Source organism: Lithobates pipiens, unplaced genomic scaffold, assembly GCF_037356315.1.
Source record: "Lithobates pipiens isolate NorthernLeopardFrog02 unplaced genomic scaffold, aLitPip1_a1.2 Scaffold_3, whole genome shotgun sequence".
NCBI lineage: Eukaryota > Metazoa > Chordata > Amphibia > Anura > Ranidae > Lithobates > Lithobates pipiens.
Window position 1 is genome coordinate 131,358,095 of NW_027507790.1, and position 13,469 is coordinate 131,371,563.

General features: G+C 41.3%; 1 protein-coding gene across 1 annotated transcript in view; it reads left to right on the top strand.

Annotated features, from left to right (window-relative positions):
• The window catches only part of TMEM232 (transmembrane protein 232), a 323,216-nt gene that overhangs the window by 46,798 nt on the left and 262,949 nt on the right, over positions 1–13,469 (top strand). The window contains exons 2-3 of the mRNA XM_077462299.1: positions 12,357–12,490; positions 13,124–13,235. Of these exons, the coding sequence (XP_077318425.1) occupies positions 12,363–12,490; positions 13,124–13,235 (240 nt within the window). The 5' untranslated portion in view covers positions 12,357–12,362. The remainder of the gene's footprint in view (positions 1–12,356; positions 12,491–13,123; positions 13,236–13,469) is intronic.

Sequence of the window (13,469 nt, forward strand, 5' to 3'; positions counted from 1 at the left end):
ACATACAGAGCATCAACTGTGCTGTATTTCTTGCTATTGTTTGTGTAAAAAAGTGATTCTACTTTTTATTTCTTATTAAAACTGACCCCATTTCTGCCTCTGAAATTGCATGCCTACTGAAGCTGCTTACATAAAGCACATTCACTGTACAATATTATTGGCTATTTGTAAAATAATAGAATACCAGTATTTCCCTCTGAAATTGCAACCTACTAAAGCTGCAAGTGCATCAACTGTAAAATGTGTGGCTATTTTCTGTGAAAAAATGCACTTTAATTTTAATTTCTTGATAAATCCTGCCTTGTCTCTCCTTCAGAAATGGTGGCCTACTAAAGCAGATTACATTCACTGGATTAACTGTACAAAAATTCAGGCTATTTTTTTTGTGATACAATAGATTTTAATAGACCCTCTTCCTGCTGAATTGTATTTTAATTTTTAATAATGCATTGGCTCACATCCCCTAGGGCAGTGCCAAGCTCCTTATACCCTTTGTTTGACAATAACTTGCCTACTAGCATTAAAAATGGTCACATTTATTTTAAAGACATTTAAATGGGATTAAGATGTACACTACTGTGCAAATGTTTTAAGAAGGTGTGAAAAATGCTGTAAATTAAAAATGCTTTTGAAAATAGAAGTGTTAATCTTTTTTTTTATCAATAACAAAATAGAAAGTAAATGAGCAGAAGAGAGATCCAAATCAAATCCATGTTTGGTGTGACCACCCTTTGACTTCAAAGCAGCATCAATTTTATTAGGTAGAGTTTTTCTAGGCACACTGTTTTTGAAGGAACTCGGCAGGTAGGTTGTTCCAAAGATCTTGCAGATCTAACCACAGATCTTCTCTGGATGTAGACTGCCTCGTCGTATCCTTCTGTCTCTTCATGTAATCCCAGACAGACTCGATGATGTGGAAATCAGGACTCTTTGAGGAACAAAACATCAATTCCAGGACCCTTTGTTCTTTATGATGCAGATAGTTCCTAATGACCTTGCCTGTATATTTGGGGTCATTGTCGTTCTGCAGAATAAATTTGCACCCAGTCACACACCTCCCTGATGGTATGGCATGATGGATAAGTATCTGCTCATATTTCTCAGCATTCCACTTATCCTGACCAAATCTCCAACACCATTTGCAGAAATGCAGCCCTAAACTTTCAAACTGTGCCTCACTGCCTGCAGACATTCATTATTGCACCATTCTCCAGCCCTTTGGTGAACAAAACTGCCTCTTGCTACAGCCAAATATTTGAAATTTTGACTCATCAGTCCAGAGCACCTGCTGCCATTTTTCTGCACCCCAGTGTTTTTGTACATAATTGAGTCGCTTAGCCTTTGTTTTTGACCACAGTTCTTCCATCAAGACCACTTCTGGCCAGACTTCCCTGAACAGTAGATGGGTGTACCTGGGTCCCACTGGATTCTGCCAGTTTTGTGCTGATGGCACTGCTGGACATCTTCAGATGTTGAAGTAAGCACGATGTGTTGGCATTACAACCCAATTGCTGGTATAAAATTGGCTAGAGCGCTCTATACTCCCCATGCCTAACAAGTGGTCTTGCCTAACAAGTCGACTCAAACCTGCATACAAAAGTAGGGAGGTGTGAGTAAGGTGTAGGTAAGATAAGGTGAAGTTGGCAAGAAGGTGAGTATTAAAAAAATCTATCTTTATTCATGGTGGGCTCAAACATGTCAGTTGGCTCCATTTTGGAATGCCTTTATTAATACTCACCTTGTGAATGACTTGCCCTTTCTTTGTGCCTCTTCAAAAGAGCTTGAACAGCATATCTTAAAGCCCCAGTGTGCTTAGAAATATTTGCCTGGGAGAAATATTGCTGTGCTCAGACTTGCTATGGTATATGACCTCTGTCATGAAACTGTCTTCCACAACCTTAGTAGCAGAGTTTTTATGTTCCTTACCAAGTTTTATTCCCCCTTAACAGGTGTTTCTGCTTCAGTTAATGACTGTGTTTCAACCTACATATGAAATTGATGATCATTAGCACATACTTGGTATAATAGAATAATCATAAATCTGACTCTAATCCTACAAAATCCCTGACATTGTGCAAGTATACAAAAGTGTGCAAGGTTAAGAATTGATGTCAGTTTAAAGCCAAAGGGTAGTCACACCAAATATTGATTTAGATTGTTCTTCTGTTGGCTTACTTTGCATTTTGTAATTTTATAAAAAAAAATAATTAAAATATATATTTTTGAAAGCATTCTTACTATACAGCACAGTACTGCATATTTGCAATTTTCAAACATATTCACTCATCCCTAGGACCATGTTCGCCTGTAATGTCAGTTGTAGTCATAACTAATGCTGTCCAGTCAGTATTACTAATGCTCCCTACCAAATGGAGAACAGTAGTTGTAGCTGTGCAGGGGGGGGGGGGGGGGGTGGGGGCATGGGAAATAGAGCTGTGTTAGGGCAGTGGTCTTCATCTTCAGCATGCTGTCAAGTTCCCCAAGTTTTTTAATATTTCAAAATCAAACTACAACTGCACTTTAAAGAACAACCCAAACTAACATAAACATTGTACCATGACTTTCTTTCAATATCCTAAACGCATTGCTACTGTGCCTAAGTCAGAGAGTCAATTTCAATTTAGCATGTGAAATGCACTGGAATGATTGTAGAATGTGTTCACATTTGCCAAAGAATGCCCCTTTATTTGTAACCAAAGCCAGTTTGGTTGGGAGTTTTGATCCTGTTTACCCTTCTGCATTTAGTAGTTCACATCAAATGCAGCCTATGTCACATCAAATGCAGCCTGTATCCCACCAAGTGCAGCCTGTGTCCCATCAAATGCAGAGCGTGTCCCACCGGATGTAGCCTTTGTCCCACAAAATGCAGCCTTCCTGTGTCCCAAAAATGCAGCCTGTGTCCTACCAAATGCACACAACAAGTTAAGGCGCAAACATCACATAATAATATGCTCAAAGAGGCTGTCTGTATAAAAGTATATGAAACGATAGTACATATGAGATATTTCAGTTATCAAGTCCCAGGAAAATGCCTTTCGTTCCTTAAGTAGGAATTCAACACGCAGGGCTGCCACCGCAGGGAGCTGAAACCAGGCTCCTAGATTATTACAGAGATACAAAAGAAGAAGAAGGGGGCGCCTCTGGGTGTAGATTTTTTTAAAAAGCAATTTATTCACAAGTCATTCTAAAACAGAGAGATTTTGCACTCACATTTTCCATAAAATGAGCAGGCATGTAGAATAAGAGGGGTCATCTGATTTAGTCCGTCACTTCTATTCTGGTCCGCAAGTGTCCTGTTGTCCTCTCCTGGCGTTACCACTGGTTTGTTGTTCAAAAAAAGCCGGCTCGGTGGATGTTCTTCCAAAGCGAGGCTTGGTTTGCTGTGACATGCGGGTCGCGGAATTGTGACGTCACGGCGGGCGACGCGTTTCCTGAGCGTTCGGGTCGAGGTGGGGAGACGACCGCGCTCTTTCATCAGGCCAATCAGATAGGGGGAAAGAGGCAGAGATTTAAATAGAGGAAGTTAAGGCAGGAGGCGTGGCTGAGCAGAGAGTGGGGCGTGGCTTTGAGGTTAGAGTACAACTGAAGTGTATATAGATAGAGGGGGGCGTGGATAGAGAGAATAGGGGAGGAGACTATAGGGGTTGGTAAACGAGTGAAGGAAGAGATGATGTAGATGGAAATGAGAGGAGCAGACAGACGGGGACAAACGAACAGAAGAGGGGAAACAATAATTTGAGACATATGGGCAGGAATAATGAGGGGAATATGTGTATATGTAAACATATTATTAATAAAATATATGGATAAATTACATAAATGTATATATGATAAAATGTGTAATATGGAAAAATAAAAGAATAATAAAGTATATGAGAAAATGAAATAAAAAGAGTGAAATAAAAAAAGTTATAAATAAAGCGGAGGAAAAAGGAGAGGGGGGGGCATCGGGGGGCCACGGGATAATATACGAGCTATGGGAAAAAAAGCGATACTACATACTGACTGCAAGAGTAAGTAGTATATAAGGGGGAGAGAGTTGGGGGAAAGAAAGGGGGCAAGAAAGGGGGCAGATGATAGTGGGGAAGTGGTTGAAAATAGCTTATAGGGAAGCAGCATAAATACATTAAGGTATGTAAATGGAAAAAATGGAAATAATAAAAAAAAAATGAAGAATCTAAAGAAAAGAAAATATATAGAAGAGTGAAGAATAAATGAGAGTAAAAATACAAGGGAGAAAAATACACGGGGGAAAAAGGATGGGGGAAAAATAGAATAAAAATGAAAATAATAAAAAAAATATATATACATACACATGTAAAAAACATATAAAATATAAAAAAATATATAAAACAAAAACAAAAAAAAACATGTATATAATTGTTATAAAGATTATATGTCTGGATTGAGAGAAACAAATAAAGAACTGGGGGAGGGGGGGGGGGAAAGAGGGAAATATATGTATGGTAGTGTTGAAGAGATATTATGGAGACTGGGATGGAAGGGTTTATATATAGTAAAATATTATGCGAGAGGAAAAATAAGGAAAAGAGAGAAAAAGAAGGAGAAACGAGGAGAAACGAGAGAATGGGGATAAAGAAAAGAAAGAAGCAAAGGACAAGGGGAAGGGGAGGGAGGGATAGCAGCATGATATGTGAACAATGGGAGTATAGCCTACTATATACTAACTGTAACGGTTAGGTAAGTATGGGAAGGGAAAGTTGGGGGTAAGGAAGATGATAGTGGAAAATTAATTGGTGACTGTTTACCGGGAGAAAAACAGATCGGTCGGTTGGCCATTGATCAACCGATCGATTGGTTATGAAGATCATCACAATAATAATACAACATAATACATCTTATAAAACAGTCAGATAAAATGAGAGAGCTCAAATAATAAAATAGGCAAGTTTATCAACAAAATTCCCTAATTGCGTAAAAAAATATAATAAAGGAAGAACTGTTGTATGTAAAGACTTATTTTTTGCATTTTAAATGAGTTTTGCTAACATAAAGTGAGCGGGCAGTACAAAAGGGGATATATGTGTGAGCAACATGCAATACCAGGTCATAATAGTAATGAGCAATAAGTGGGTATGTATACGCAGACTCAGAGGATCGTGGCGATTTCGATGGATTCATTGATTCCCCCCGGGGAGAGAACATCCAGGGAATATATCCAGAATGTTTCACGGGCGCAGATGATTTGGAATCTGTTCAATGATCCATACCTTTAGGCCTATTGTAGAGTCTTTGTGAAAGTGGGCAAAATGTCGTGGCACACTGTGTGGGTCTGTACCTCCTTCAATGAGTCTTCTGTGTTCGCCGAAGCGCTGTCTCAGTGTCCTTATGGTTCTCCCCACATAAATGAGACCACAAGGACAACTCAGTCCATATACCACAAACTCGGACGAACAGTTGAAGAATTCTTTTAGCGTGTATGTTTTGCCTTTTGTAGTGAATTCTTTTTGTCCATGGTCTACGAACTTGCAAGTTTTGCAGAGGGCTTTACGACACTGGAACATCCCAGTTAGCGGTATCAGTTTGGAGGCCATAGAGGGGTGTGTTTGTACTTTGAGTTTGCTGGGTGCGATTTTATTTCTTAGGTTGGGGGCCCCTCGATAGGTGACGGAGGGTCGAGCTGGAAGTTTGGCTCGCAGGTGGGGATCCTGTTGCAGGATGGCCCAATGTTTTCTCAATATTTTTTCCATGGCTTTGTATTCATTATGAAATGTGGTAATAAATCTGCTGGAGAAGTCATGTGAGGGGCGGTCAATTTTGGTCATTTTCCCCGGGAGACATTGTTCAAATGCATCGTCTATGAGTGATGCCGGGTAGTTTTTTTCCCGAAATTTTGTTTTCAGGTTTGAACTGGATTCTATGTAGTCCTCTTGTTTAGTGCAGTTTTGTCTAAGGCACCAGAGTTGTCCCTTAGGTATGTTTTTGATCCACTTTGGGTAATGGCAGGTGTTATAATGTAGGTATGAATTACCCGCAGTGGGCTTCGTATAGTTTTTAGAAATGATGGTGTGGTCTTCATGTCCTAATTCCAGATCTAAGAAAGCTATCGTATCGGGGTTCATATTAAACGTGAATGATAGTCCGTAGGGGTTGTTATTGCAGTGTTGGATGAAAGGGGAAATTAAATCAACTGCACCGTCCCAGATAATGATAAGGTCATCATTATACCTTCCAAAGAAGATGATATTTTCAGCAAAAGGGTTGTTTTTGTAAATAAAGCGAGATTCCCAGAACCCCATTGCGAGGTTGGCGTAGGAGGGCGCAAAATTTGCGCTCATAGCTGTGCCTTGGATTTGTTGGTAGAATTCTCCATTAAACGTAAAGTAGTTGTGTGTTAAGCAAAAGTTTACAGCTGTTATTAAAAAGTTAGCTTGGCGCATATTTATGAGGGGGTCATTAGTTAGGTAGTCTTCTACCGCTTTGAGGCCGAAGGCATGCGGGATGGAGGTGTAAAGTGAGCTAACATCTAGAGAGAGCCATACATACGAGGGTTCCCATCTGTATGGGGCCAAGGTTTCAAGCCACGCCCCACTCTCCGCTCAGCCACGCCTCCCGCCTTAACTTCCTCTATTTAAATCTCTGCCTCTTTCCCCCTATCTGATTGGCCTGATGAAAGAGTGCGGTCGTCTCCCCACCTCGACCCGAACGCTCAGGAAACGCGTCGCCCGCTGTGACGTCACAATTCCGCAACCCGCGTGTCACAGCAAACCAAGCCTCGCTTTGGACGAACATCCCCTGCGTCCACCGAGCCGGCTTTTTTTGAACAACAAACCAGTGGTAATGCCAGGAGAGGACAACAGGACACTTGCGGATCGGAATAGAAGTGACGGACTAAATCAGATGACCCCTCTTATTCTACATGCCTGCTTATTTTATGGAAAATGTGAGTGCAAAATCGCTCTGTTTTAGAATGACTTGTGAATAAATTGCTTTTTAAAAAAATCTACACCCAGAGGCGCCCCCTTCTTCTTCTTTTGTGTCCTACCAAATGCAGCCTGTGTCCCACCAAATGCAGCCAGCCTGTGTCCCACCAAATGCAGCCTTGCTTGTGTCACATCAAATGCAGCCAGCCTGTGTCCCAGAAAATGCAGCCAGCCTGTGTCCCACCAAATGCAGCCAGCCTGTGTCCCACCAAATGCAGCCAGCCTGTCACATCAAATGCAGCCAGCCTGTGTCACATCATATGCAGCCAGCCTGTGTCCCACCAAATGCAGCCTACCTGTGTCCCACCAAATGCAGGCTGCCTGTGTCCCACCAAATGCAGCCTGCCTGTGTCCCACTAAATGTAGCCTGTGCCCCATAAAATGCAGCCTGTGTCCCACCAAATGCAGCCTGCCTGTGTCCCACCAAATGCAGCCTGCCTGTGTCCCACCAAATGCAGCCAGCCTGTGTCCCACCAAATGGAGCCTGTGTCCCACCAAATGGAGCCTGTGTCCCATAAAATGCAGCCTGTGTCCCACCAAATGCAGCCTGTGTCCCACCAAATGCAGCCTGCCTGTGTCCCATAAAGTGCAGCCAGCCTGTGTGCCATAAAATGCAGTCTGTGTCTCACCAAATGCAGCCTAGCATGTGTCACATCAAATTCAACATTGCCTTTGTCCAACCAAATGCAGCCAGCCTGTGTCCCACCGAATGCAGCCAGCCTGTGTCCCACCAAATGCAGCCAGCCTTTGTCCCACCAAATGCAGCCTAGCCTGCATCACATCAAATGCAGCCTTGCCTGTGTCACATCAAATGCAGCCAGCATGTGTCTCACCAAATGCAGCCTTTCCTGTTTGTAATCAAATGCAGCCTTGCCTGTGACCCACCAAATGCAGCCAGCCTGTGTGGCACCAAATGCAGCCAGCCTTTGTCCCACCAAATGCAGCCTTGCCTGTGTCCCATCAAATGCAGCCTTGCCTGTGTCCCACCAAATGCAGCCTTGCCTGTGACCCACCAAATGCAGCCTTGCCTATGTCCCACCAAATGCAGCCTAGCCTGTATCCCACCAAATGCAGCCTTGCCTGTCTCCCACCAAATGCAGCCTTGCCTGTCTCCCACCAAATGCAGCCTTGCCTGTGTCCCACCAAATGCAGCCTTGCCTGTGTCCCACCAAATGCAGCCAGCCTGTGTCACATCAAATGCAGCCTTGCCTGTGTCCCACCAAATGCAGCCTTGCCTGTGTCCCACCAAATGCAGCCTTGCCTGTGTCCCACCAAATGCAGCCAGCCTGTGTCACATCAAATGCAGGCTTGCCTGTGTCCAGCCAAATACAGCCAGCCTGTGTCACATCAAATGCAGCCAGCCTGTGTCACATCGAACCCCCACCTTCTTCTCCGTGGGAGCATAGTGGTACTTACCTTGCTGTGTTGTCCTGTCCTGCAGTGTCTTCTTCCACTGGCAGCAGCGATGGGGGAGTCCATTCCTCATACTTTTGGTTTTCTCTCTCCTGGGCACAATGGGAGAGAGAAAACAGGAGGTGACATCTAACTCAGATGTCAAACCACCCGGCGGTAGTAATAGACACTATGAGTACTGGGCGGAAGCTACTTGGCGCTTTGGAAAAGCGCCGCAAGGTGGAATAAAAGCCCGCAAATGAAGCGCCACGTCTGCAATCTTGTGATTGCACAGACATGGCGCTTCCCATAGTGCACTGTGTCCGGCGTTCAAACACAGTGCACTTAAAGACCTTTTTTGTATTTTTTTTGCTAACCGCCTCACGCCGATATATACTTTGACAGAAGAGCTTGTACAGGCAAACTAAAGTACCTGTATGTGGCCCTTTAAGAGGTGGCCTGTGGGCGCGCGCAGCCCGCGGCAAGGTCCGTGAGTCGGATTTTGGGTCCCAGGACTCGATTGCCGCAGGGATACCCATGATCATCTCATGGTGAGGAAAAAGGGGGTATGCTAATATAAACAAGCATCTTCTCGTTCTGCATAGTGACATTGTCACTGATCTCTGCTCCCTGTGATCGGGAGCAGAGATCAGTGACGTGTCACATGTAGCCATGCCCCCCCACAGTTAGAAACACTCCCCAGGACACACTTAACCCATACACTGCCCCCTAGGGGTTAACCCCTTCAATGCCAGTGTCATTTACATAGGAATCAGTGCATTTGTATAGCACTGATTGCTATATAAATGACAATGGTCCCAAAAATGTGTCAAAAATGTCCGATGTGTCCGCCATAATGTTGCAGTCATGATAAAAATCCCTGATCGCCGCCATTACTAGTAAAAAAATTATTAATAAAAATGCCATAAAACTATTCCCTATTTTGTAAAGGCTATAACTTTTGAGCAAACCAATCAATAATTGCTTATTGCGATTTTTTTTTACGAAAAATATGTAGAAGAATACGTATCGGCCTAAACTGAGGAATTTTTTTTATTAATAATAATAATAATATTTTTTAAAATATATTTTTGGGGGATATTTATTATAGCAAAATGTAAAAAATAATGCGTTTTTTTCAAAATTGTCGCTCCTTTTTTATTTATAGCACAAAAAATAAAAACTGCAGGGGTGATAAAATACCACCAAATGAAAGCTGTATTTGTGGGAAAAAAAGGACGTCATTATTTTTTGGGAGCCGTGTCGCATGACCGCGCAATTGCCAGTTAAAGCGGCGCAGTGGCAAATCATAAAAAGTGCTCTGGTCAGGAAGGGGGTAAATACTTCCATGGCTGAAGCGATTAAAGGGCAGGATTTAAAAAAATAATTATTTACGTTTTCTTTTTGTGACTGCCTTATCCAGAGAAAAACTTGCATTTTTACATAGAAACTGCTTGTCAAAATTTGAAAAGGTATGGGACATGTGGTTATCTGTCCCAGGCTTGGCCCCCACATCTCTTATTTTAAATAGACTATTACAATAGCCTGGAGGAGCACAGAATAATTTGTTCTGATGTACCGTCCTCTAATGTCATGTTTTTCTTATGTGTGGTGGAGCTGTTAAATATTTATCTTTTAAGATATCGATCAGAGGAAGTTGGACCTTAGGCATGATTACGGTTTCATTGCACCAGAAAGTGTACAAGTGAGATGTTAGTTGTTAGTGTCTTAGCCCATGCCCAGAATATCTCATATTCATTTTGAATTCATGGATTGATGATCTTAATCCTGTGTGTTTAAAACATTTTAAATGACATCATACTATGTTTCTTACATCATTGTTTATTTTGGTATTATTCTTATTGCCCACTATGATTAGACCACTATGTACATGGGTTGAGTGTGTATTGTGTTTACTGCTCTTATAAAAAGTATCAATAAAAAATATTTGATTTAAAGAAAAAGCACTGCAGGGGACCAGGAGATTAACATTTCTGGAAGTGCTGGTTTCTGAAGGCACTTCATTTTTTTTTTTAAGTAAACATGTAATTAGAGAAAAAAAGGGGCTGCTATTGCTCACCTCCTAAAAACATTAGTTGACTCCTTATTTTCAAGCTTGCTGAGTCTTTAACCTGGAACAAATATTCAAGTCTGATAAGACAGAGTCAGGCCGCGTACACACGCGGGGACTGTTCGGCCAACTTTGTCCGCTAAAAAGTGTTTCGGCGGACAGTCCGCCCGTGTGTGGGCGTTCAGCGGACAGTTTCAGCGAACAGTCCGCTGAACAAGGTTTTTCGGAATTTCCGAAAAACTGTCCGCTGAAACCTTGTTTCAGCGAACAGTTCCCTCGTGTGTAGGCTTGTTCGACAAACTAAGTTCCGCGCATGCTCAGAAAGGATTTACACGCCGAAAGTTATAATGCAGTGTATAGGACGTCGTATTTTTCGTCCCGTCGTACGTGCCGTTCACGTCATCGCGCACGGTTTCAGCAAACTGTTCGTACGTCGTGTGTGGCCATGTCCGTCCATGCTAATTTTGAGCGGACTGTTTGCCGAAACTGTTTGACGGACAAAGTTGGCCGAACAGTCCCCGCGTGTGTACGCGGCCTCAGAAGTGATAATCTGCTTACTGGTTCCAGGCCAGTTTGTTGATGTATTGAAGCTAGAGCATCAACATTATAGACAGGCGTTCGGCATAATCAGAAGTAGAATTCTGCAATAGCAGCCTTCAGATTTTTCTCATGGCAGGTGTTCTTTTAAAGAGGAGCTCCAGGCAGAAAAAATTTAAGTCAGCAGCTACAAATACTGTAGCTGCTGACTTTTGATATTAGGACACTTGCCTATCCAAGAATCCAGTGGTGTCTTCGCCCAAGCCGATTTTTTTTAATCAATAGTTTTTATTAAAGTTTAAATTTTTATCAAGACAAATGACAGAAATTATGACTAAATAACAGATCAGTTACAGTATTTAGATACATAGATAATAGTATCCAAAAATAATAAAAAATAAATATTATCTTCATATATTTATATACTGCCAATTTAAGTAATTCAAAGATGATGAACCTAAATATATTCCCGAACACCCCTATGGGTGCTAAACTGTGTTCGGGACAGTAATAGTAACCTGTCATTTAATAGATACAAAACAAAGATTAAAATATTAGAGCGGGTTAAGTACGTTTTTAATTCAAGTTATCTAGGAACAAAGAACTCGTGCAATGTTTTGGGGACTAGCCCATTTTAACCATGGCTGCCATATTTTATGAGTATGTTCTTTTTTGAGAGGCCAAAGAGCTAGAATTCATTCATAAATGTGCCCAAGCCGATTTTTGAATCGGCTATTGGGTGCTGCCACCGCCATCTCCACTAAGGCCCCATTCACACCTGAGCATAGCGTTTTCAGGCAGAAAATCACGCAATGGCATTTTTGCAACGTTTTTTTACCGCAAATTTGTACAGGGCAAAAGGTCACCAATGTAAAAAGAAGAAAAATGCCCAAATATGCCTGATTCGAGTGACAAAAAAAGGGTCCAGAGCTTGTTTGAGCTTTAGGCGTTCGGCTTCAGGCGACTTGGAGTGGAGATATGAACACATCTCCATTGAGAATAATAGATTTTTTTCCCCTCCAGCATTTTGTAGTTTCAGGCTCCAAGCTACAAAATGCTCAGGTGTGAATGGGGCCTAAGATAAACTGGCAGTGAAGCCTTTCGGCTTCACAGCCAGTTCCCTTCTATGAAACGCACTGCGATCTGTGAATGGGCTGGCTACGGGGGAAAGAGGAGGGGGGACGAACTTCGGGCTGAGTTTGCCACGGAAAAGTGGGAGCGGCAAACTCAGCCCCCCCCCCAAAAGGTGCCAAATGTGGCAGCGGAGGAGGCAGATAAGCGGAGCTTCCCTTTTTGGATGGAGCTCCGCTTAAAGGTCATTCTCTAATATGTCATGTTATATTAATGTTACATTTTCTATTATACTGTACTTATATTTCTTTTATTATTTATTTTTTTGGCTTTGGAATCAGAGAAAAATGCCGATTGTCAAAATACCAGTGGTACAGAAATTTGGAATTTTATCAACTAAATATCATCAAGAACTCCAAAAAATACTTTTAGAGAGAAATGAAGAAAGCCATGGAGAAAAATTCTCTAGTCACGGGTAAGCAATTAACATAAATCAGACATAAAAGATAAAAATAAGAGATAAAAATGCAACTGTTTATTGGTAAACTGATGTATGGTAAAGACATACAAAGCAAAGAGTGCTGAAAATATAGTATATTAAATAAAGTGTCATTGCTTAATGAATTTATGAATGAATCTATCAATCATTCTATTTATATTTCTATATATTTAATAGCTAATCTATCTTATCTATCTATCTATCTATCTATCTATCTATCTATCTATCTATCTATCTATCTATCTATCTATCTATCGTATCTGTCTCTATTTCTGTATATGATCTATCTACGTCTGTCTTACTTTTGTGCCTATCCATCTATTTTATGTTATTGCAAGTGTGTCAGTGTCTACAAAATTGTATGTATATCTATCTATCTATCTGGAGAAAAGAAAAACCTTTTGAAAAATTTAATTATAAAGAACCTTTGTCGTCTTCTAATGTTACATATGATAAAGAAAAAAAAAAGACTTTTGCTTTACATCTTTATTGCCGAGGCATATTGTTCCTTTTTTCTTTTTTTCTTCATTTGATGATTCAATAGAGGATTGTGTTTCATGTAAGTAAATGACATTTCAAATCACTGCATTCTTTGTGATCTTCATTTAGAAGCCCCTTGGAAGTCACCGAGGAATTCATCAAACAGTTTAATGCTGCAGAAGAGCTCGAAGTTCAAGAGCATATGCTTGACTCTGCTAGGAAAATACTTCATCGATGCAAGGTAACAAAAGTTTACGAGGGGTTTAAGTGGAAGCTATGCAAAGTTATGGCATGCATTTCACCTCATCTACTTTCTGCAAAGAAAATGTTGTCAACAGCTAGACAATTATATCTTATACATTTGCAAGGTTTACTTATTTAAAAGAAGAAAAAAAAACAAGTTTGTTAAGTTCAGGCTTTCAATACCCACTTGCCGACCAGCCTTCGTCATTATACTGCGGCAGGTCGGCTCGTT